We start from the raw sequence: 26,276 nt of genomic DNA on the forward strand, positions 1-26,276 counted from the left end.
TCCTTTTCCTACTAAGAAGCCCAGTCCACCACCTATCTACATGGTCCATTCAATAAGGGAGTCAAGACCATGGTCCTCAAATGTCTCCAGAACATGAGCAGATTCCTATTGTATATGTTACATCTGAGTCCTCCAGAGTCTAGAGCACACCAGGACTTCACTGACCACCTTCCCCCAGCATTGATGATAGTTATTTAGACCTGTGTCTGAGGGAATCTTCTCCTAGTTTTACAAAGGATTTCTCCCTAGTTTATGCTACCATCCCAGAAGGGGATAAACCAGCTTATACTTATGAGAGTATATCATACTCCTTAAAGGGAGTATAGAGATACCTGGTTTATCAACATTTCTGTCAATATACAGACGGGTTTCTCCCTGTCTCCATAGTGCTCTCCTACCTTGTACTTGGGACTCTAGCAAGTCTCTCTCTCTCTCTCTCTCTCTCTCTCTCTCTCTCTCTCTCTCTCTCTCTCTCTCTCATTATATAAGACTTTCTTCAGCTCATCCCTTTGGAGACAGAATAAATGAAGGATGATGATGATGATGTGTTTACTACCTTTTGAATATTTAGATAGTGTAATTAGAGGTCAGCTTTGTAGAAATCCAGGTCCCCCTTCTGGGCACAGGACTCTTAAAGAGCCCATATTACTTGGTGTCTCAGTCTTCCTACCCTGGACTGCATGCCACTAATGTCAGCACCAGGCTGAGGACACTCCATTTGCAACCCAATTATCTTAAGTGTCTTTGTTACAGATGTTTCTCTCCAAAGTTTTTCTTGAACCACTTTACAGGGCAACTGTCACTGCTCCATCGTGCAACTCCAGTCATGTGAGAAGGTTTGGCTGGACTAATGAAACTTCCAGGCTGTAGTGTCTGAAGATTTGTGCCTGGTAGGGGAACATGTCTTATCCTTTCATTTCCCTTCAATGGTCTCTGAATAGGGAGAGAGGCTCAGGGGCAGGGAAGGGGGATAGGGAGAAGTGGAAAGAAGGGTGGAACTTAGAGGAGAAGAGTGGGCTAAATTGTGGGGAAAAGTAAATAAGTAAATAATAAAAATTAAAAAAAAATAAAGTAGGATCTGAAAAGAGTGTTCAGTCGAATTGGATGTGGTTCTTTTGGATGGTGACAATGTCCAGATTAAAGATGGACAGTTTCCCTGAGCTTAGACCTCTCCAAGTATTCAGTAATCTCATGGTCCTGTACAACTTTGTGATCACGTGCATCTTCGGCCCAGATGCACTACTGCTTCTCATGTCCCCTTCTAGAGGTGGAGGTGCAGATTTGGGACATCCATGAGTTATTGCCCCCACATTGGAGGTCATATCTTAGCTTCTTTTGTGATGAGTTAGAATGTCAAATTAAGGCCTTCAAGTTATTGGACCAGCTGACCTGAGCATTAACACTGAAGTAAATGACACCATCATCATAGTCTGAGGGACGAAGAACAGAGGGCTGTTACCTGAGCATTGAGGAAAGTTACTCATTTGTGTGTGTGTATGTGTGTGTGCGCGCACGCGTGCACGCACGAGCGTGTGTGTGTAATGATAACATCAAAAATAGGAGGGGAGTTCCAATTGGGATTGGGGGAGGAGAGGATGAAGGGGAAAATTAAGGAGAAAGTGAGATATAAAGAGAAAGGGCTCTGTTTTATGGCAGGAAGATGTAGATAATCAGGAAGTAAAAGTCATAGCTGGTCCAGGAGTGAAGTGATCTCCCTGAGTGAGGCAGCCAGGGCTTGTGAATATCTTCCCATCCTTCCAGTCAAGCCAGGAAGGAAGTGGGCTCCACAGATTTCCCTGTCATTCCACTTTTAGTCTTAGGTATCAACTTCAAACCATCTTCCTCTGTGATATCCCTATCCTTTGGTCACTGGCACAGTCAAAGCTCAGCAGGATTCAAATTGTTAAGTTGTTATCATTGTATCAAGCTCTTTTTTTATCATAAGATATAAATCAAGCCTCTGTCCCCACTCCAGTTAATTTTTTTCACAGCTTCAGCCTCCTGGGGTAACCCTCTCTGTCCCTGATCATCTGTAGTGATAAATCCTTACACAGCAATGTCTCATTTTGACATTCATAGCCACTTGAGTTAATCTTTCCCACAACAAAACTGGTATATCCTCCACAAGGCAAATCTTCCTGATTCGCCATCTCTGCCTGCATCATTTACTAATGCCCATATGCCTCTCCCAGCTGCATCTTGGAACTAAGCGGGCCAAAGGAAAGACCTTTCTAACAACCTCAATCTGATATGGAAAAAGACACTTCCTTTCTTGACCTGTTTAACCAAAAATGTGTCCTTGTACTTAGGTTAATTATGCTGGGCTCACATGGAAAAATACACACTCTTTAGAATGGAGATACACACATCATTTGTATTCAGACTACTACAGAAGTTTTATTAATTTTCTTTTTTTAAATAATTAATCAATTAATTAATTAATTTTTTCTCCTTTATTAATTTATTCTTGTTACATCTCAATGGTTATCCCATCCCTTGTATCCTCCCATTCTTCCCTCCCTCCCATTTTCCCCTTATTCCCCTCCTCTATGACTGTTCCTGAGGGGGATTACCTCCCCCTGTATATGCTCATAGGGTATCAAGTCTCTTCTTGTTGTACTATTGCTAACCCCCAATCTACATAATGGTTTTACTCTTGATATAGCAGCATGTACATATTTTCTTTTGCTAATTTATGAAAAGATAAAACCACAGAATACATTCATTGTGCAAGTCACCCTATAAAATGTGACCCCAGCAATCATATTGCTTTTCACTTAGGATAACCCATGCCATTCTTTGACAAGTATACACCCCCAAGTCTCTCTTCACCTTTGTTCAGGCCTGGGATAGTCACTTCTTCAATGTGTCTCTACCACAAGGACTCAGTTTATTTATATCCTTACTTGGCTTTAACATTTTTTTTTTGTATGAATACCAAGGAGGGATGGGGAACACTTGAAGTGAACCATGAGACAAAAGACTAGATGGACTGAGTAGAGTCAACAGGGCTCAGGGGACATCCCAGGTTCTCCATTTACACCCATGTCAATCAGCTTCATCCAGGAGCCAGAGAAGAGGAAGTTGCTACAGCAGAAGTTCTAGCCACTTCCATTCCTGAATGATTCTCATGGTGAGCTAGGAGAATCCCACTTAATCATGAATTCTCATCAGCAAAAAGAATTGTCTCCTTTTTTTAGACATTGGCTTCTGAGTCACTGAAACGGCTAAAGTATTGACATGAAGCAAAAAAATATGATTTTATCTAACAAAACTTACACATTAAAATATGGGTCGATTTTTAATTATGTTCAATAAAAGAGTGAGACACAAGATGCCATCTGTTGTTACTTGAGTCTTATGACACATCCAGGTAGACAGATCTACTGAGGCTGAAAGCAGGATCTGAGGAAAGCACGGAATGGAAGTGAATATAAAATTGGAACATGGTTCTTTTGAGGGCAGTGGCAATACTTGATTTGAGACGGACAATTTCCATTAGTGTATGACCTCCACATGGGCAAAAACATATACTCATTTTTAAGATCAACTTCGTTGGTTTTTTTATGTTTGTGTGCATTTTTCTTCTGTCATTTTAATATATCGGTACATTGAAAATAAAATTCTTTTTGTATTGCTTTTTTTCACCTGCTATTAGGCTGTAAATATTTTTGAGATTCAAGTGTTTCCTGGTAGGCTCTTTAGGATAATTCAAGTAGAGGACCATATAATATGTAAAGAGGGGTAACTTGACTTTTTCTTCTCCAGTGCTTTTTACTTCTTTCTCTTGTGTATTGTTCTAGCTAAAATACTGAGTACTACAGTGAAAATGATTGAAAGTGTAGGTACCATTTTTCTTATTACAGTTTTAGAGGATATGCTTTTAATTCTTGCAAATTTAATACAATATTGCTAAAGGAATCAAGTAGAAGAAATCAATTAACTTTATTTGCAAATGATATGATTATATTAATAAAGGACACCAAAGACTCTATAAGAGATTTATTATTAGTTTCATTGATGTGGTAGTGTACAAAACTGACTTACAAAACCCAGTAGCCTTTCTATATATCAATAACAAATAAGCTTTCAAATATTAAGGAGACAACCTCATTCATAATAGTTTCGTAAAATAACAAAATATTTAGGAATAAACCTAAAGAAGGACTTGAAAGACCTTCGTAATGAAAATTCAAATGTTTGTTTGTATTTTTTTTCAAATCCTGAATTTGGCATTTTATTCATGTTAAACTTGGCCACATAATTTATCTCCTAAGTGGCTATGCCTTCATTTTTTAACACTGAGAGAAAAGTTATTACAGTAAGCAAAACAGTATGATGCCCCAACATTTCTAGATACAATGCAAAATTAAGTTTGATAAGACTTGAAGATGTAATTTGTATATGACAAAGTTTATATTTCAAATTAGGAAGAAAAAGTTGAATTTCAAATAAGTAATACTGAGGCTAGTGTATTACCCTTTCTTTTTCTTTCTTTTTTTCCCTCCTTTATTAATTTATTCTTGTTACATCTCAATGGTTATCCCATCCCTTGTATCCTCCCATTCTTCCCTCCCTCCCATTTTCCCCTTATTTCCCTCCCCTATGACTGTTCCTGAGGGGGATTACCTCCCCCTGTATATGTTCATAGGGTATCAAGTCTCTTCTTGGTAACCTGCTGTCTTTCCTCTGAGTGCCACCAGTTTTCCCCCTCCAGGGGACTTGGTCAAAGGTGAGGCACCAGAGTATGTGAGAAAGTCATATCCCACTCTCCATTCTACTGTGGAGAGTGTTCTGTCCATTGTGTAGATCTGGGTAGGGGTTTAAGGTTTACCGCCTGTATTGTCCTTGGCTGGTGCCTTAGTTTGAGCGGGACCGCTGTGCCCAAATCTGCCTATGATAATGTTCTACTTGTAGGCTTCTAGGACCCTCTGGATCTTTCTACTTTCCCTTTCTCCCATGATTCTCTCATCTAGAGTCCCACTAGAATGTCCTCTCCTCTGTCTCAGTTTCCTGGTAAGTGGTCTAATACCCAAAATATATAAAGAACTCAAGAAATTAAACACCACAAAACCAAATAACCCAATTGAGTAATGGGGCATGGAACTAAACAGAGAATTCTCAACAGAGGAATATCAAATGGCTGAGAAACACTTAAATAAATGCTCAACCTCCTTAATCATCAGGGAAATGCAAATCAAAACAACGCTGAGATTCCATCTTACACCCATCAGAATGGCTAAGATCAAAAACTCAAGTGAAACCACATGCAGGCGAGGATGTGGGGAGAGAGGAACACTCCTTCATTGCTGGTGGGAATGCAAACTAGTACAACCACTTTGGAAAGCTATCTGGTGCTATCTCAGAAAAATGGGAATAGGGCTTCCTCAAGACCCAGCTATTCCACTCCTTGGAATATACCCAGAAGATGCTCCAGCACACAGCAAGAAAATTTGCTCAACCATGTTCATAGCAGCCTTATTCATAATAGCCAGAACATGGAAACAGCCTAAGTGTCCCTCAATAGAAGAATGGATAAAGAAACTGTGGCACATATACACTATGGAATACTATTCAGCTATAAAAAACAAGGAATTCCTGAAATTTGTGGATAAATGGATTGAGCTAGAAATGATCATAATGAGTGAGTTAACCCAGAAACAGAAAGACTCAAATGGTATATACTCACTTATATCTGCATATTAGCCCAAGGGGCATGTCCCACGAAAATTCAAATGTTTGAAAAAATAAATCAAGAAAGACACTTGAAGATCAAAAGACCTCTCTTGTACCTGGACAGAGGAATTAAAAATTGTAAAAAGTGGCTATTCTGATAAAAGTAATTGCAGATGCAATGCAATCACAATCAAATTACCAGAGCCTTTCTTTACAAATGTAGGAAATAGGTATCTCATGTATATAGAAACACAAGGAGGACCAAGGATAAACAAAGCATCCCTGAAGAAAGTGGATGTTGTAGAAGGTCTCATCATACTTGATTTCAAGTTCTACTACTGAGCCATAGTAATAAAAACAGCACAGTACTGGCCCCAAAGGAACAGAGATAAATGAAATGAAATGAAATGCAGCCAATTCTAAATTTCACAAAGATGTAAAATTTGACAAAGTTGTACAAATTCTTGACAAAGATGTAAAAATATTGACACTGAAGAAAGACTAATCTTCAGCAAATGATGATGGTAAACACAGACCTCAATATGCAGAAAAAGGTAACTAAATTCTGTTCCCTCATCCTGCACAAAGTAGAACTTCAAGTGAAGTCAGAGATTAATATGATTATAATATATTTATATGCGTTCTAAGTCTTCAAATGTTGATGATGATGACTATAACAAAAACAATAACAATAACGATTAAACACTCAAATCCCTCAAAAACACATTTTGTAAAAAGAGTATTTGAGTTGGCCACTCTGCATGTATTGAAACCACAGCTTCCTCAAACAGTTTCAAGTCTGGAGTTAATCAGTATTCTCCCGTGAGTTTTATATCAGATAGGATGGAGGGTAATACATTAGTCCTTATATCACCAGTTGGGCCATAGTAAATTGTAATTCCTTCTTGGCTTCCCATCTAATGGGATACTGCTATTTTCTGAGGTAGGGAATTTAAAAAGTTCTCTTAATTGAATTTGAACCTTACCGCTATGGCCTTGCGAGGATGGTATGTATACCAGGCCCAGTGCGCTACTTAGTTTCTTATTTGAGTCAGAGATCTTATAATTATCATCTGGATTCAGATGTTGATCATTGCATTTGCAAATATTAAGATGATGGCCAACAAGGGCAGGATGATTCTTACTAGAACTGGGATAGAAAACTGTACAAGAGGGGCAATTTACAAGAGTATAGTTTAATAAAATGGATGAGCTAAAGAAGAAGAAAGTAAATAACAGTTTCTGCCTTCTGCTCCAATAAGAATTTTCAAAACAGAATGGATGACTACTTATAAAAAGTGTTAAAAATAAATAATCCCCCACTGATTCAATTTCACAGAGAATTTAAAATTGCTTGCCTATGATATCCTGAGCTCATCAGTGGCAAGGATGATGCTACCCAGGTCTTCATCCTCATCATTTTATGTCATGGTCATCAGTTTTAGAAATCCCCTCACTCTTTGGAAATTGAGGCAGTTAATTCTTAAGAGCCAGGGATGTTCTTTGACCATCTCATTAAACTATGAGGCTCTCACTTTCCCAGACTAATGCAATCTCTAGATTAAAGGACTCTGGTACCCTGTCTCTTTTGGATGAAAGTTGGGATAATTCTCATCTAGTTACAGAAAATCTCCTCTACCTTGGATCAAATATATGAAACATCTTATGAATTGTATTAACTACTTTTCTATTCCTGTGACAAAATTTCACAACAAAGGCATCTTATAAAAGGACATGTTTAATTGGGCTTTTTTCCTATCTGCATTCATGTACAACGTGAATATACCTATCTATTTTTGTAGTACATTTTTTTGTGATCCTAATAGTGTGATGATTACAGGGTGAAATGTTAAAAAAAATCATGGGAACTGGGTGAGTGAGTATTGAGAGAACCTGAGACTTTCACTACTTTTTTCACATGGCACTTAGGTGACCCTGTGAAGAGTACTTTGTGATTGGATCTTGGGTTCTCAGCTGATGAATTAGTGAAAACTAACTCAAGAGCAATTATCTCCAGGATTTTATACTTCAGACTGTGCTGGGAAAATAAGAAAGTTCCTTTATTCTCAACTGGGAGATGATTTTTTTTCCATCTGAACTCTACGGAATAAAGTAAACTATGCTCCAAAGAAGTGCCTTGGATAGAAGTCCTGAACTTACAGCATAATCAAGCTTAAGAAAAGAAGCCAAACACCAGTAGGAGGCCTGCTACAGCAGGAAAACGGTTCATTTCAGAATGTCATTTATTTATGTGATGAGAATAATGTGCATTTATAGGAAATAAGAAGGTAAAACTGCAGAAAATAATCATCTCTCTTGAGCACTTTACACAGCATACATGTGATTCTTTATCAGGAGTGCTGAGACAACCAACCAACCAACCAACCAACCAGAAAACATGCCAGAAGCCAAAACAGGAAAGGAAAATTCTGCTTGGGATGTAGATACAGAGGTTGATTTGTACACTGAGCAGTGAACTTCTCAGTGTGAAAATCCAGTTGTATTATAGTGGTTTTGGTCGACCGACCCTGACTTCTTTTTCCACCATTTCCACTATCACAAACCCAGGATTACACAATGGACAACCTCATCCTCATTGGCATGTCTGGCTTGATTCCCACAGTTCTTGGGATTTTGCTTCGTGAGGCTTGCTGCAGCCAGAGAAGGATCTTGAATGCAGAGTAAAGGAGAGACAGCAATAGACCTTGCATGGTCACCAAGTCTGGGAAATAATTTTGAGGATGTCAAGCGTTTTGTTTTGTTTTTGCAAGAAATTCGGTGCTTAATGTTTGAAATCAATTGTGAGAAAAGATCCAGGAAGAAAATGTGTTTCGGGCACAGGGAAACAACTAAAGGTTAGGGGTGAGGTCTTCATCAATACATTAAGAGTCTTACCTTGATGAGCACTTTTGTAGATTTCTCCTCCTTCTCTTGTCAGTCTATGGTGTTGGGGAACATGTCATTCCATCAGTGAGGTTTTGGTCCTCGCTGCTGGGCATGTTCTGTTTGCCTTCATCCCCACATAATATTTTCTTTATTATAAAGCACCACATTCTTCATGGTGCATTATAAGCCTCTGTTTTTGTTGTTGTTTTATTGTTACTATGGATTCTTTCGTTGCAAAAATTGGCTCAAAACAATTAAAATTGTGAGTGAAAGCCAGATTTCGGAATGAAAAAACAATTCAATCTAAATGATGTGCACCCAAATTATCAGGGATTTATTACACTTATTGCAATATTGCTACGAATATATAAAAAGCTGCTTAGATATTTAAAGAAATTATCTCATTGGACACTATTGATATGGTTTTAAAATATCATTTTATCAAGTATGATCTGGTCTGTGATATTTGCTAATTGGTGTGTATGGTCCTGTCCATGGATAACTTGAAGTTCCAGCCTCCCCGTCTCTGCTATGGTCAGCCAGTTCCATTCTGGGGTTAAAAAAAGGCAGTGATCATAGCAGGTGGAAACCTTTTCCCTTCTTGCCTGGTTCTCTATGTGGAGGCTGTATACCATCAAACTCAGATATATCTATGCATTCTCATACTATAGCTTGTTTTATCCTGAGTTGATTCTTGTATTAGTTGAGATCCATGAGGAGGAGAGCTTTCACTTATATTTTCTAGCTGTTTCATTAATATCAAGTGGGAACACTCCAGCCTAATAAAACCCATTTCTTGTTAAATGGGTGAAAAAGGGAGTGCTTACTTGGGGCTCTGAGGACACAGGGAATTGGACCAAATGTCCCAATTGATGTACAACTTGGACTTAGTGAAGAAAAAGATTGTGTCCCTGGATTAGGATGCTCACGCTAGGACAGTGGTATGGAGAACGTTGCCTACCATTCGCCAGCTGTTTATGGTCCATGAGCCACTAAACATGTTTCTGGGCATTATCTAGATTAAATTGATTGATGTGGCAAGTCTTGCCTATTTTTTTTGTACAAGGGGGAAATGGTGTACATAAAATGAAGAAAATTAATGGATCGCCAACATGTATACATCCGTCATTGTCTGCTTCCCATGTGTGGAAATAAGGTGACAGGCTGCTTCAAGATTCTGTGGTATTGATTTCTTTTCTTTTTTATTTTAATGATGGAAATGAAAATACACCTAAAAGTGAAGCCTTCTGGAAAAACCATTTGTTCTTCCCTGTCTTGTATTGTTCCTCAAACTTGACCTTGGCCTCCCACCTGGCCTTGCCTTTCTGGGCTGGGTCTCTAAAGATATCCTTGTTGACAACAGTCTCGTCCAAGGGGATATCCACAGAGTACCTGGTGGGCATGAGGTGATTGTAGTTATAAACTTTCACAAAGGACTTGATCTTTGACTTCTTGGCAATTTTCTTCTTGCCCATGGCAGCTGTCACTTTTCGGGGGTAGCAGTCAATTCCAGCAAGCAGGGCATGGCTGTAAGGCGGTCTGTGGTGCCATCACTGATGTTCTTCATGATGACGGCTTTGCGTCCGGAGTAGCATCCATCCAGGACCAGCACCACTCTCCCAGGTTTCACGAAATTGCCCATTTTGACAGCAAACAGCCGGCATCCAGCAGAAAGGAAAGAAAGGTACTGATTTCTCACACCATGAAAAACTGTATCCTAGAGCTGTGAGCTGTAAAAGCCTTTCCTCCTTTAAGTTGTCTTTGCCACCGTATTTTATCATAGTAATAGAAAAACTTACTGATATAGGCCTCATGAACACCTCCTTTAGCAATGTTTACTGTTGACAACCAAGGTTTGTGATAGTCCTGTGCAGGTAGCAACACTTGCTATGAATTCCTTAGAACAATATGTTACTATGTCCAGGAGGTCGTATTTCACAGCGCTTCTCTTGATCCCATATTTCTCTTCTTTCATATTCCTGGAACCATGGAGAGGTTGAAATAGATGTCTTTTTTAGGTCTCAGCACCCAACAGTCACTTATTCTCCATACTTTGACAAATTATGAGTCTGCACCACCAAATAACTATTAAAAATTGCATTAGAAAAATATATGACTTACACCGAGACCAGAACTAATTGATTCATAGAAACGTAACTAGAAGGAATGCTGACATCTCTCAATTTAGCAAAATAAGAGTAGTAGATTACGCTTTAGAGCCTATAGTGACGTTTGTAGTGGATTTCTGACCCAGTGCATATTTTCTGTTTTTCAGGTTAACACATACATTTCTGTCATTTTTTTTTACGATTTTTTTATCTCCTTTATTAATTTATTCTTGTTACATCTCAATGGTTATCCCATCCCTTATATCCTCCCATTCTTCCCACCCTCCCATTTTCCCCTTATTCCCCTCCCCTATGACTGCTCCGGAGGGGGATAACCTCCCCCTGTATATGCTCATAGGGTATGAAGTCTCTTCTTGGTAACCTGCTGTCCTTCCTCTGAGTGCCACCAGGTCTCCCCGTCCAGGGGACATGGTCAAAGGTGAGGCACCAGAGTATGTGAGAAAGTAATATCCCACTCTCCACTCTACTGTGGGGAGTGTTCTGTCCATTGGCTAGATCTGGGTAGGGGTTCAAGGTTTACTGCCTGTATTGTCCTTGGCTGGTACCTTAGTTTGAGCGGGACCCCTGGGCCCAAATCTGCCTATCATAGTGTTCTACTTGTAGGCTTCTAGGACCCTCTGGATCCTTCTACTTTGCTATTCTCCCATACTTCTCTCATCTAGAGTCCCACTAGAATGTCCTACCCTCTGTCTCAGTTTCCTGGTAAGTGAAGGCTTTCGTGGGACATGCCCCTTGGGCTAATATGCAGATATAAGTGAGTATATACCATTTGAGTCTTTCTGCTTCTCAAATCCAAGTGGATTAAAGACCTCAGCATTTCTGTCATTTTAAAAGACACTTATTTCATTTTACTCTTTGAGATCTTCATATGTGAGCACCATGTTTACATCATTTCCACACCACCCTCTCCCTACTCCACCTCCTCCCATGCATTCCATTTCAATTTATCAATGTTTTACTTATTATTATGTTATTATTGACACAGTGTGTGTGTGTGTGTGTGTGTGTGTGTGTGTGTGTGTGTGTGTGTAGACCTGTTGAGTCTTTACTATTGCTTATATTTATACATGTTCAGGGGTGACCACTTGGGACTGAGTAGACTATCAGGGACTGACCTTGTGGAAGACTGATTATCAGTAGACATTAATTGCCCATAGCTCTTTATCTAGGGGTGAGGCCTCATAAGTGCTCCTTTATGTATACTGACATATGGACGTGGCGCTGTCTATGTGCAGTCTTGTTTAGGTGGCCGTAGTGCTGAGGTTTCAAGAGTACAATTCTCTGTCCCTTGAGCTGGTTATATGTGACTTATTTTGTTACAGGGAGCCTGTGGACTGCGTGTATCTGGTGTTTGTGGGCTGCGAAAAGTCAGGCTGCAACACAAGGATTTGTACTTAGCATTTTTCTTACCTGTCTCTTCATGACTCCCTCATACACAACTTAGCCATGCAACAGTGGGATGCCAAATTAAACAACTAACACATATTAATGCAGATGCCTCAGTCTGATTTTTAAAAAATATGTCATCCATAGGATGGACCATTCATCCTGCTGCGGGGCAGGCAGTCAAGAACAAATTACTTGCTCTGTTTCATCTTATCATAATTTATTTTGATGCCCATCATTACAAAAAAATAAATTACTGTAATAGAAAGGGTTTGTGGACTGGAAATATGGCGAACAGAATAGAAGATGTGACTAAAGCCAGGGTAACTTCTTCTTTAAAATTTTTTTTTAATTCTTGAGACTCCATTTTCATCAAACTCATGGGATATCAGACTTTTATATTTCAGTTTTATTTTTTCAAATGCAAATAGGCTTCTGGGAAGCCTCAGAAACAAGCAGCTCTCACCCAGCCTTGCCATATCAATCAACTTCCTGTCACTATATTTAAATGCCTGACACCATCAACTTACAAAGTGAAGTATTTTGGAGGCTCTAATGCAGGCTCCAATAGTCCCATTGTTCATTCCTGAGAGAACCTGACATCTCTCATCTGTTCTCTCTCTATAATTTTGTACTTTGAGACATTTTATGAAAGGAGACATAAAGTGTGTGATTTTTTTTATTGGGTGGTTTCTTCCACATACACTTTTGAGATCGAGCCACAGTTAATTTTTCTCTGCAGAGCAGTGTTCTGTGGCATGATGCAATTTGTGGTTTTTTTTTTCCTTTTTTAAAAATTTAATTTTTTAAATTCTCTATGATTTACACACCATGCACCAAAATCCCTCTCCTTGCCCCAGTAAATTAAACAAACAGACAAACAAAAATATCTTGTCACAAAAGCTGTAGTATATCATGAAGGATAGTATTTTGTCCACATATATTTACTTTTAAATGTTCATCGTTACTTTGTCATGAGTGTGGCTTGAGGTCTACATTAGGGTTACTGGATCCTCACTTGGACTGCTGTCAGATATCCTGTTGTTGCCCTGTGACAAGGAGATTCTTAATCTTTGAATTGGCTAGTCCAGTCCCTTTATGTGTTCCAGCAGGTCATACATGGGGTAGAAGTTGGGGTGAGGTCTACTGAGAGCCCTGGATCGAGGTCTGTTCCCATGTCTTCAGGGTAGTGCCTCCTCTCTTGTTCCCATGTTCTCAGGGCATGGCTGGCTCACCTGCTCCTATGTCCTCAGGGCAGGGTCCACTCTCCAGCTCTCAGGTCCCCAGGGAAGGGCCTGGCTCACCTGCTCCCTTGTCCTCAGGGCAGGGCCCACTCTCCCACTCCCAAGTCATCAGGGCAGGGGCCGCTCACCAGCTCCCATGTCACCATGGCAAGGCTGCATCTCCTGCTCCCACGTTCTCAGGGCAGGGCTCACTCTTCCATTTCTGTGTCCTCAGAGCAGGGCCAGCTCTCCAGGTCCCATGTATCCAGGGCTGGATCACCTTCTCCCATTTCCTTAAGGCCAGCTTTCCTGTTCTTGTGTACTCAAGGTCAGTTCTCCTACTTCTGTGTCCACAGGGCCAACTCTCCTGCTCCCATTCCATTCACCAGATTGTTGCTGGCCTTCAAGGCCTGAATGGCCTCCAACTCTCGTTGGTACTGGGTCTTGTTGGCCATTAAGCAGATGTTCTTCTTTGGGATGCTTTCAGAAATCACGGATGTTGGCCCAGATCAGCTTCTTGTCCCAGGGAACTTGTGGCTTTTTTGACGCATGCCTTCTGAGTCTCTGGATCCATCACATGCCCCATCCACCATGGACCCCTGCTTTGGTGCTGCCCCTAGTTTCCACCTGTGCATGATCCAGCTCCTGGCACTAAGCATGGCTCTGGCCCCATGGGAGGAGATCCATGGGGCCTGTGGTATCGGCAATTCAGTCCTCACTTGGGCTTGACTTGAACAGCACCCCATCATCAAACACAATCTCATTGGCCTGCACTGCATCAGGCCACAACCGGAAAAGCAGTGGTGGCATCCTGGTGTCCCTCAGAGATCACTGGAACATGGTCCCGTGGTCCTGTGGCAGGAGGGCATGTACATTCCACATGACAAGATTTCCTTCTCTCTGAGAAACATCAGCACTATTGTTTGGAGCTCTCAGGATGGTCCTTTGGTGGCTGTGTGGTCACTGCTGTTCCTCAGATCAGACTCAATGTGTGATTGACACCATCTTGGATGATCTAAGCTTGGGTACTTCTAATATACTGTGCTAAGTATTTCCTCTGGATCAGATTGCTCTTGGGGCAGGGGTAAACATTTCTGTGTAGCTCTGGAACACAATCCTCCTCATCGGAATGCATCGAGGACCTCATCTTTCAAAAACCATGGCCCCGTGCCACTGCCCCCAGTGTATATTTTCATGCATGGATCCTGTAAAACCCACCTCTTACTCTGTAAGAAAACAGTTACCTATTACCTTAAATGTCATGATACTATCATACAATAGGTAGAGCATGCCTTGCAGGCACATACTATAAGGCATAGGGTTAGGTAGGACCATAGATGAGATTGCTCCACTCACAATCTACACAACATATTCCAGGTTATTAAGTTTTTAAAAAGTTGTTGTTGGTTTTTCTCAAAGATAGGGTTTCCCTGTGTCATAGCCCTGGCTGTCCTGGAACTCACTTTGTAGAACATGCTGGCCACAGTCTCTCAGAGATATACCTGTCTCTGGTTCATTAGTACTGAGATTAAAGGCATGTACCATCACACGCAGATAGGTAGCATTTAATAGGAGGAAATGTCCATCTCAGGATCAGTTTGATCACTCCATATTTTATAACCAATCTATGTGTTAATTTCAGAAAAGGGTACTTATGTGATGGGCTATCAAAAATGATTGTTGTGGTGGTATTTCTAGGGCCTCAGTGAGTGACTAGTCAGGGAACTGTCCCTTACATGGCTCTGAAACTTCCTTTTAATAACTTGTTGATGCTGAGCATTCTCCACCTATTCAAGATGCCTCTATTACAAGATCTTTTAAATTCCATTTTTAATTAGATTATAAAATAGCAGATTTCTATCCAGTTTTAGATTGAACTCTAGTTTTTTTTTGTAAACCCCCTCTGTGGACTGCTTTTTACTGTAAGGATTTGAGCAAGATCTAAAGTTTTTTCAACATCACCAGACTGTTGGATTCCCATAGTCATCCTGCCAGAAAATACATTAACACCATCTTAGACCAAGGGAGGGAACATGGAGATTGTGACATGGTTGAGGTTGAACATTGGTAAATATTACCCTTCTGTATGATGGGGAAGCTCCTTATATTCCTCTGGTGTGCATAAGGGACTTGAACATTAAGGCAGAAGCTGCAGTGTCAGCTAAAGAGCTGTGGTCAGGGGAGAAGGGGTGAGGAAGAGGAAATACTGAGGTTCAGATGCCGAGTGTTAAAGAGGAGGGGCTGCCTTGTCTAGGAATGAGGAAGTCAGAGGAACAAAAATAAGAAGTAACGAAAGCAGAGCACAGGCGAGGAGGGGAGTGAGCAAACCCTCAGTGGGTCATCTGGTCTTGGGAACATTTCCCCTAAGCCCCCTCTTCTGGGAACTTCTGTCTTGTAATGGTCTTGTCCACTCCTTTGCCAACTAAGAAACAGTGTAGTCCTCTTTAGATCTTGTTTCCCCACTATGGCTTAAGACAGTAATTTCAAACTATTCTGTCCTGAGATGTTCCTGTTGTTGTCTCCTGGCCACTGGGCTGCCTAGAAAGGATACACTTGATGCTGTTGTGTGACCTCCAGGTTGCTAAGGGCATGCCAGGTTCTCAGGTTTTGTGAGCTGTCTCCCATTCTGTGGTTGAATTAGATGACTCACCTGTCACTGAGCCATTTTTGTTCCTGTAAACAAATACTCACCCATATATCTATAAATAATTTTCTAAAACTTTTAGGTTCACCACGTTGGACTTTTCTTATCCTCACTTAGGTCTATCGCCAGTTCCATATTGGGCATGAAGAAATGTTTGTTCAGATATCACAAGGAAGGATTTCATGCCCCAGGCTTGGCTAATAATGTCAATCTGCTGGGACCTGGACTTCCAAGTGTGGAATTGCCTTTGAAGGGATGTTTAAAGTCACACATAAAGAAGATCCTCACATAAATATGAGCATCACCCTCCTACATGACTACTCTAGCTCCCAATGACAAAGATAGGTGTGTTTTAAAAACCCAAATCTCAGAATTTTGATTTTACCAATGAAGATTCAGGAGCTAGATGCTGGCATGAATGCCTCATACCTCAGAGAGGCAGAGAATGCCCACAATTGACCGTCCTACCCAGCTGAAGTTCAAGAAAAAAGTTCCCTTTTTCCTCCATGCTGTCTTAAATGCCTTGCAATTCAATGTCCGTCTTTTCTGTTGACTTACGTTCTTTTCCTTCAGGCTAGTTCCTTACTCTGCTGCTTGACCTGTGGTAGAATTTATTTAGCTGTTGGATTAAAGGTGTGATGTAGGGCTGACCCATACTACAATTACTTGTTTACAGAAAACAAAAAGCCCTTAGGGTCCAAGGCTGAGTCGTACCACAATTAGAAACAGATTTTTTTTTACAGTTCATAATTATGGAGTTCACTATGTGAACAAATATCCTGCAACAACTGATGAATTCTGACTAGAATACATTGGTACCAAATTCAATGCCCATAATGCATTTTCCCCCTTTCTGTACCTTGGCATTTCCTTCTAGCTCCTCTAGCATTTGGTCACACAGCAAACAGCATCCTCTCCGGAAGATGGGCAGACGGGGTTGTCTTGGTTGGATTTCCATATTCCAAAAATATCAGCTAATTTAAGCAGATCAACACGGAACCTTCTGCACTTTGGAACTTCAACTTACATTTCTGGTTTTTTTGCCTCATAATTTTGCTGACATTTACTGTGTTCCCTTAATGTGTGAACAATGTGTATTTCATGAGACTAGAGAGGGGTCCTTTAACTGTTATGTTTATATGACTGAAAACCACTTGTACCTCAAGTAGACTGTAAAAAGGTCAGAAATTTAATAGATCCTGTGTACTTCAAGGTCATAAGCACTCCCAAACTCATAACTATCATGAAATTAGGCTGATAGCAAACCACCGAAAAGTTACCAACACTGCTTTCCATTGTGGGACATGTTCTTATGTCTACACTTGGAAGTCCATTGCTTCTTGGTGAATCTCTGTTATTCCCACATATCCAGGTTTACATAGTGAGTCCCAGGACACCGGAACTTACATAATAAGACCTAAAACAGTTGACCACAAATTTCTTATTTTCTGTTTTAATTAATTAATATATTAATTTCTTTTAAATTAATTTTAATTAATATTTACTTCCTCTTTGGAGCTTCTCATCCCTTCTCTCTTCTCATTCCCTCATCCTACACTATGCCCTCCTCCTTCCTATCCAGAGAATAGGAGACTTCCCATGAATATTAACCTACTTTGACATATCAAATTGTAATAGGACTGGACACATCTTGGTCTATTGAGGATAGACAGGCATCCCAGTTAGGGGAAAGGGATCAAAGGGGAAAGGGATCCAAAGGTCAACAATAGAGTCAATTTCAGACCCTGGTTCTGCTGTTTTCGGTCCCATTGGAGGCCCAAGTTTTACATGTGCTACACATGTGTAGGGTACCTGGGTCCTTGGCACTCATGCTCTCTGGTTGGTGTTGCTGTTTCTGTAAGATTCTATGGGCCCAGGTTAGTTGATTCTGTATGTTTTTCTTGTGCTGCCCTCAACTTCTCTGGCCTTTTCAATCCTTCCCCCATCTCTTCTAGAAGATATCCTGAGTTCCAGCTACTCTTAGGACTTGGGCCACTTTCTTAGTTTTCATCAGCTGCTGGATGAACTCACTCAGATGACAGTTCTGCCAGTCTCCTGTCTTCGAGTATAGCAGAGTAATTTTAATAGTGTCAGGGGTGGGCTCTCTCTCATGGCATGGATTCAGGATGGGCCTGTCCTTGGTTGGCCAATCTATGACTTTCTGTCCCCGTTATATCCCTGCACCCCTTATAGGCAGGAAAATTGTGGTTCGAGAGTTTTGTGTCTGGTTTGTTATCCCCATCTCTGCATTGGACGCCCTCCCTGGTTACGAGACAGACGTGACTGGTTCATGTTCTGTATCCCCTATTGCTGCAAGTCTTACTTAAAGTGGCTCTCACAGACTCCAGAGAGTCTCAATTGTCCTTGATTTCTAGCTTTTGTCCCAGTCATACATCTTCACACAATAGCTTCCCGCTCTCTCTCTCTCTCATGATCCTCCCCACACCTGATTCCTTCTGTTCCCCTCCCACTCCCCTTACTCATCCGGTTACCTCCCACCATCCAGCCCAGGTGTCTATTTTGCTTCCCCTTCTCAAAGTGATTTAATGGTCCTTCCTTGTCCCCTACTTGTTATTTAGCCTGTTTGGATCTGTGGATTATAACATGATTTACCTTGTAGTTTTTGGGCTACTATTGACTTATAAGTGAGTACACACCATCGTACCATCTTTGTATTTCTGTGTCTTGGATACTTCACTCAGTATGGCCTTTCTAGCTCTATGCATTTGCCTGCACATTTTATGGTGTTATTGTTACTATTAGCTGAGGTGTGTTCCATCGTGTAAATGTACCACAGTCTCTTTTATCCATTTGTTGTTTTGGAAACATCTAAGTTGTTCCTAGTTTCTGTGATTATAAATAAAGCTGCTGTGAACATAGTTGAGTAAGCGTCCTTGTGCTATCGTGGAGCATACTTTAGGAGCATGCCCCGGAGCGGTGTAGCTGTATCTTGAGGTAGGACTTTTATAAATTTTCTGAGAAACTGCCAAAGTGATATCCAATGTTTGTGTGCAAGTTTTCACTCTCACCAGTTATATAGAGGAATATTCTTGCCTCACATGTTCACCAACAAGAGCCATTGTTTGAGTTTTTCGACCTTAGCCATTCTGACATGTGTAAGATGGAATTTCAGAGGTTTTCATTTGTATTTTCTTGATGACTAAAGATGTTGGTCAATTTTGTAAGTGCTTCTTGGCCATTAGGTGTCCCTCTGTCATGAATTCTCTAATTTAGCTCTGTACCCCATTTTAATTGGGTTATTTCATTCGTTGTGTAATTTCTTGAGTGCTTTAAACATTTTGGATATAAGCCCTCTGTCAGATGCAGGGTTGGTGAAGATCTTTTCCAATTCCGTGGGCTGGCAGGTTTTCTTTTTGATGGTGTCTCTTGCCTTACAGAACCTTTTCTGTTTCACGCTGTCTCATTTATTGCTTGTTGCTCTTAGTGCCTGAGCTGCTGGTGTTCTGTTCTGGAATTTGTGTCCTCTGCCAGTGCATTCAAGGATATTCTCTACTATTTCATTTATCAAATTTAGTATTTCTACTTTTATCATGAGGTCTTTGATCTATTTAGACTGAGTTTTGTCAGGGTGATTGGTAAGGATATAGTTGCATTCTTTTACTCGCAAACATACATTTAGAACATCAACATTTGTTGATGATTCTTTATTTGTAGTTGTTCCGTTGTAATGTTTTGGTTCCTTTGTTGAAATGCAAGTGTGCATCGGTGTATGGATTTACTTCTTGGTTTTCAAAATGATTCCATTGGCTAAATTTCTCATTTTTTCCAAAATATGTATTTTTTATTACTATTACACTCTACTACACCTTGAGATGAGGGAGGGATATAGATACCTCCAGACATTCTTTTACTGTACAGGATGAGTATTGTTCTTTTAAGATTTGTAAAGAATTTTTTGGAATTCTGCTAGGGATTGCATTGAATCTGTAAATTGCTTTTTGTAAGATGGTCATTTTTATTATGTGAATTGTAGTGATCCACGAGCAAGGGTCATCTTCCCATCTTCTGATAAATTCTTCAGTTTCTTTCTCCAGACACTTAAAGTTCATATCATGTAGGTCTTTCACTTAATTGGATAGAATTAAAAAGATATTTTAAATTTTATGGCTACTGTGAAGGGTGATTTTTGGGAATTTATACTTCAGCCTGTTTATCATTTCTATGGAGGAGAACTACTGATATTTTGAGTTAATTTAGTATACAGTTATTTTGCTGAAGGTTTTTATCAGCTGTAGGATCTCTGGTAGAAACTTCAGTTCACTTATGTATAATATAATATCATCTTCCAATAGCAATATTTGACTTCTTCCTTTTCAATTTTTATCCCTTTGATCTCCTTTAGCGGTCTTATCTCTCTAGTTAAAACTTCAATTACTATATTGAATAGATATACAGAGAGGCTCACACATTTGTAATGGACCCTAACATAGATCATTAGTTCACCAGCTGGATTTGTGTGGAGTCTTTGCATAATGTGTCTCACCATTAATGAGTGGGAATTGTTCATATGTACCCAGGAAAAGTTTACATAACATCCCCAAATCATCTCAAGGGCCTGATAGCCAACTGGCCATTAGTTTGTTCTGTTTGAATAAGTAGAACCAAGAAGAAGCTTCAATAGAAAAAGTGCCATCAGCTCTAAGCCTCCTCAAGTGAAAGTGCTGGACCAGGAAGATGGCTGGTTTGTGTTTGTGTCTTGTCCTAGTTTCTGGTGATTGGGATCATTCAGGTAGATGGAGATGGGTAAAGTGGTGATGATCTGCGTGAAGAGACCAAAGCCCAATGTGGGTGTGTTTGTAATGCCCGCACACTAGAGCTGAGGAAATAGAATGAGGAATTTGAGACCTGAGTAAGATTCAAGATGTTCTGTCAGAAACAAAACCAAAAGTAAAGAAAAACCAATATACAGAAGCCACATAATCTGCAGGCCAACCCAGCACAGAACTGGGGAAATAGCAGCCAGCCACCCCACAAGATTAGTTCCTCTTCCTCAGAGCCTGATAAGATGATGTCCTCATGACACAAAGAAGAAATGAGCCTGAATAGGACATACACTTTGTGTGGGTTCTTACAACAAGAAGACGAAATATCTGCCACCTCTGGCAACTGGAAGACGCCATGACTCCCACTCTCACTGCCCTGTTGTGTCTTGGTGAGATGCGAAGATTAAGAGGGTGAATTCTGGTCTGAGAGGGAATGCACCTTAAACCTATGCCATGGTCCATCAATATCTCAACAGCTCAGAAATCATCTGCAATTGCAGGGTGTGCTCATATTCAGAGCAAACACTTAGAGGTAACTCTCTTGCAGGACTGAGCCTCGTCTCTGGGAACCCTGCACTTTCAGGTGAGTGTTTGCTTAGCTGTCTGAGATTGGACATCTTTTGTGGGGACTACATGTCACACCTGAGCAGCAGAGATGGAAAACAGCAGGTATGCACTGACTCTTGGGATGCCTGAAACATACTGGTTCTGAGAGCTGGCATCTGAGGAGAAGTCCTTGGACCCAGCTGCCGATTTTCTTGCAGGGGAACTCTCCAAACCCACAATCAGGGTGGTGCCAAGCAGTGTGGTAGCTATTGGGAGCCAGGTGACAATCTTCTGTGAAGGGCCATTACATGTTAAGAAGTACTATCTCTACAAAGAAGGAATTCCAGATAACCTGCTACAAACAACCCTTCCTGACACCAACAAGAAGGCCAAGTTCTCTATCTCTTCAGTTGAATGGTACCATTCAGGTCTATATTGGTGTTCCTGTAAAAACCCTACTGACATGTCAGAACAAAACAGTGAAATCCAGGAACTAGTAGTGACAGGTGAGAAGACCCTCCCCCAACCCCAGGATCAGCCATGAGTAAAGGAATATGTTCATTTGGGGCTCATTTCTCAAATGTCAGAAGAGGAAAACAATGCTTCCCATATGAGTCCACTGAAAGGGCTTCCTCTCCTCTCTTAGGATATCTCCCTGGCAACATCACCCTTTCAGCCCTTCCCAGCCTTGCTGTGAGCATTGGAGGATATGTGACCCTTCATTGTGACTCACAAGAGGCATATGAAAAGTTCATTCTAATGAAGGGAACTTGGAAGGTCTCCACAACTGTGCCCTCACAGAATACCATCACTGGGATATTCCAGGCCATATTCAAAGTGGGCCCTGTGACCACCAATGAGAGATGGGGTTTCATATGCTATGGCTATAAAATGAGCCGCCCACAGCTTTGGTCAAAGCCCAGCAACCACCTACAGCTCTTGGTTTCAGGTAAGGAAGATCTATCCTCTCCCTGGTGACACAGGACATGTTGTGTGGTGCGTGATTGAGACTTGGTGCTTCTTAAACCAGTGTCACAGAATGTGTGATAGAGATGGACCTGAAATGTTGAAATGAGGCTTGGTATTAAGAGTGGAAGCCAAGTTCCAGGTTAAAGTAGTGTCTTTATGTGTCCCTTTGCTTTTGTAGTTCAGCTTAAGTGTCCTTTGCAAGTGTGACCTTCTTTGAGCCACTGTCCTAACACAGTCCTCCTGTTTTTCTACTTCTCTGCAGGAACCCTCCCCAAGCCCACCATCTGGGCTCATCCAGGCCACCTGGTGACATCAGGGAGCCCTGTGACCATCTGTTGTAAGGGGACCAATGAAACCCAAATATATGTTATATATAGAGAGCAAAGCCAAGAATCCTGGTATGCACAGAGCAAAAAGGGCCACAACAATAAGGCAAATTTCACCATCTCATCTGTGACGCAAACGAATGCAGGGCGATATCAATGCTACTCTTACACCTCTGCTGGGTGGTCAGAACGAAGTAGCCTCCTGGAGCTGGTGGTTACAGGTGAGAGTGCTCTAAGGGGTTTTAGATCCAGATGTTATACTCAAGTAAACACTTGTCTAATACAATTACATACCACAGCCTATCCATGGGGGACAATGTGTTCTGTATAAGCTCATTTATTATTCCATATGTATCTTTCCTAGGAGTCTATGAAAAACCCACCCTTTTGGCCCTGGAAAACCCTGTTGTAAAGATAGGAGAGACTGTGTTCATCTCATGTGCCTCAGATCAGAAATTTGACTGGTTTATTTTAAGGAAGGATGATCAGAAAATCTACAGTTCCAAACATGAATACTCTGGGGTGAATCTGGCCAGGTTCCAAGTGGGTCCAATAACCTCTACAGAAATGTGGACGTTTAGATGCTTTGGCTATTTCACTACTAATCCTCATGTGTGGTCAAATGCCAGTGACCCCCTTGAGCTCCTGGTCTCAGGTAAGGAAGCCTGAGACTCTTCTGAGTCACACTGCTCCTGACACAAATGCTCAGTGATGAGACTGGTGTGCTTTGAAGCTGAGCTCTCAGTAATCCTGGGACACTTGACTGTAAGACTCACTGTTCAGTAACCGAGGGCAGGGGATAGTGATAATTCAACTTGGGAATGTCAAGAGAGTTATTGACTCACCCATGGCCTTACTGCTTCAATTGATATTCAGGGGTAAATTTCATAGCAGTTATTGTTATTTTTATTTAATTAATTTATTCAGATTACTTTCCCATTGTTATCCCCTCTCTTGTATCCTCCTGTTCTTCCCCCTCCCTCTCTCACCATATTTCCCTTCCCTAGGTCTTTGACAGAAGGGGACCTCCTTGCCCACCATGTGATCACAGCCTATCTAGTCTCATCCTTGTGGCCTGTCAACAATAAGTTTTGTCTTTACTTTAGAACTGTTCATAGCCCCACTACGTCTCCTAATTCCTTTTAGGTACCCTCAAGAAACCTACCTTGTGGGCAAAGCCATATTCTGTGGTTTCCTCAGGGGAGCCTTTGACTATTGGGTGTAACGGGACCATGGATACCCAAATATATTTCCTGTATAAAGAAGGAAGCCCTGCACCCTGGTATAGACAAATTCCAAAGCAACGTCGTAACAGGGTCAAGTTCTCGATAGGATCCATGGAAAAGGATAATGCAGGGCGATATCGCTGTTACTGTTACAATTCTGCTGGGTGGTCAAATCACAGTGACACGCTGGAGTTGGTGGTGACAGGTGAGAGGACACTCCCTCAACCCTTGGATCTACTTTGTGGAAAGTAGTGTGTTCACAGTAGTTTCTTCTTCTCCAATCCTAGAAGAACTGGGAAATGGTTTACTGTATGATTTCACATAATAGGGTTCCTCTTCTCTCCTAGGAGTTTACACCTGTAAAGTCACACTGTCATCTCAGGAGGACATGTGACCCTTTTGTGTATCTCACAACAGGCATATAACAGTTTCATTCTAATGATGGAAGAAGAGAAGAGCTCCAATTTTGCATATATATATATATATATATATATATATATATATATATATATATATATATATATATATGCAGTGGCTCATCCAGTGCTGAGTTCACATTGGGCCTTGTGACTCCCAACTGGAGTTGGAGGTTCACATGCTATGGCTATTTCTTGAGTAGTTCATGCCTTTAGTCACTGCCCAGTAACCACCTAGAGCTTTAGCTCTCAGTTTAGAAAGCCTAATACTTTACTTTGAATGATATTACATCTGACACCAGATTCCAGGTAAGGACCTGATGTGTGTTGGGTGCTTGGACACAGAGCTACTGAACCCAATGTCATAGAATGTATGACACAGCTATGCTTGAGGGGCAGAAGCATTGATGAATGATGACGTTGTACTTTATGAGTCCAGAGGTTATTTTAAATGTGTTCTTCTGCTATTGTAAAACAGCTCTACCTGTCACTTGCAAATGTGATCTGCTCTATGTGACTGTTTTAAAAGATGTGCATTTTTTCTTCTTTGCTGGGAACCTTCAGAAACTCACCATCTTGGGTCAGGCGTGCTCTCTCATCGTAGCAGGGAGCTCTGTAATGATATAGTGTGAAGGGTCTCTAGAATCCCATTTTTATGTGATGCATAAAGAATGAAGCCCAGACTGAGAGGAAGGACAGCAGGTTACCGAGAAGAGATTTGATATCCTATGAGCATATACAGGGGGAGGAAATCCCCCTCAGGAACAGGGGAGGGGAGATGAGGGGAAAATGAGAAGGAGGGAAGAATGGGAGGATACAAGGGATGGGATAAACATTGAGATGTAACAAGAATAAATTAATAAAAAAATAAAATAAAATTTAGTTTGTAAAAAAAATAAAAATAAAATAAAAGTTTTATTTATGTTGCTAAAAAAAAAAAGAGTGAAGCCCAGAACTGAGGGATAGAGAGACTCCAATAGACCACAACAGTAAGACAACGTTTTCCATTGCTTCTTTGACAAACCTGCATATATGGCAATATAATCATTACTTTTCCAACTCATTTGGGTGGAGAGAGTACACAGATACCTTTCAGCAAGTGGTGGCAGGTGAAATGACACTAAAATAACAATCCTTGTCTTTTTCCTCGGGAAATACTCTCCCAATGTTGTTCATCCAGAGATCATCTGCTGGAGACAACATGGGAAGTGTTTCAAAGCAGCCTGCCTTCTCCTCTCCTAGGTGCCTACCATGAAAAACCTACCCTGTCAGCCCTGCCCAGGCCTGTAGTGACCGCAGGTGATAATGTGACCCTTCAGTGTGTCTCATCAAAAGGATATGACTGGTTTAAGTTGACTGGGAAAAATATGAAATTCCTCAGGTCCAAAAAGGCAAATTTGAACTCCGCAGGACAGTTCCAGGCTCTGTTTCCTAATATCTCTGTGCCATCCCCCAAGAAGGGGCCATTTAGATGTTATGGATACTATACAAATACTCCATATGTGTTTTCAGTGGCCAGTAATGATCTGGAGATACATGTTTCAGGTAAGGAACTCTCTTTATTTAGCTGTGTTTTGATACTTGAAACAATTTATCATAAGCCTGCTAATGTCAGAAGCATTGTGGGACACAAGGGGTGCTGATGAGAGCTCTTACCTACGAAGGCTCAGAGTATGGGAAGTGATGATATTGTTAGAGCAGGATGAGAGGTGGCATGTACTCCCAGATCCATCTGGATGACTTCCTGTCTGTCGTCTCAGGGCTGTCAAGGAAGCCTTCCCTACTGAGCCTGCAAGGTACTGTCCTGGCCCCTGGAGAAAACCTCACCCTGCAGTGTTCTTCTGAGATCAGTTACAGCAGGTTTGCTCTGTCCAAAGATGGTGGAAGTGACCTCCCCCAGCTCTCTACTCATCGGTCACAGACTGGAGGTTTTCATGTCAACTTCCCCTTAGGCTCTGTGAATTTCTCCATTGGTGGCCAGTACAGATGCCATGGTGCACATAACTTCTACTCTGAGTGGTCAGCACCCAGTGACCCTCTGGATATCTTGATCAAAGGTGAGGAA

The 26,276-nt window shown here is 41.1% G+C and overlaps 1 protein-coding gene and 1 pseudogene across 2 annotated transcripts in view; one reads left to right on the forward strand and one right to left on the reverse strand.

Moving 5' to 3' along the window:
• LOC311591267 (leukocyte immunoglobulin-like receptor subfamily B member 3) overlaps positions 1–26,276 on the forward strand; it is a 130,029-nt gene that overhangs the window by 98,149 nt on the left and 5,604 nt on the right. The window contains exons 4-9 of the mRNA XM_084770706.1: positions 21,921–22,223; positions 22,506–22,790; positions 22,934–23,224; positions 23,716–24,000; positions 25,454–25,756; positions 25,972–26,268. Coding sequence (XP_084626832.1) covers positions 21,921–22,223; positions 22,506–22,790; positions 22,934–23,224; positions 23,716–24,000; positions 25,454–25,756; positions 25,972–26,268 — 1,764 coding nt within the window. The remainder of the gene's footprint in view (positions 1–21,920; positions 22,224–22,505; positions 22,791–22,933; positions 23,225–23,715; positions 24,001–25,453; positions 25,757–25,971; positions 26,269–26,276) is intronic.
• On the reverse strand, positions 9,765–10,245 carry LOC311590785 (large ribosomal subunit protein eL27-like; annotated as a pseudogene). Its single transcript has one exon. The product of its transcript is annotated as a large ribosomal subunit protein eL27-like (transcript).

The sequence above is a fragment of the Acomys minous genome (genome assembly GCF_964271855.1).
Source record: "Acomys minous genome assembly, chromosome: 20".
NCBI lineage: Eukaryota > Metazoa > Chordata > Mammalia > Rodentia > Muridae > Acomys > Acomys minous.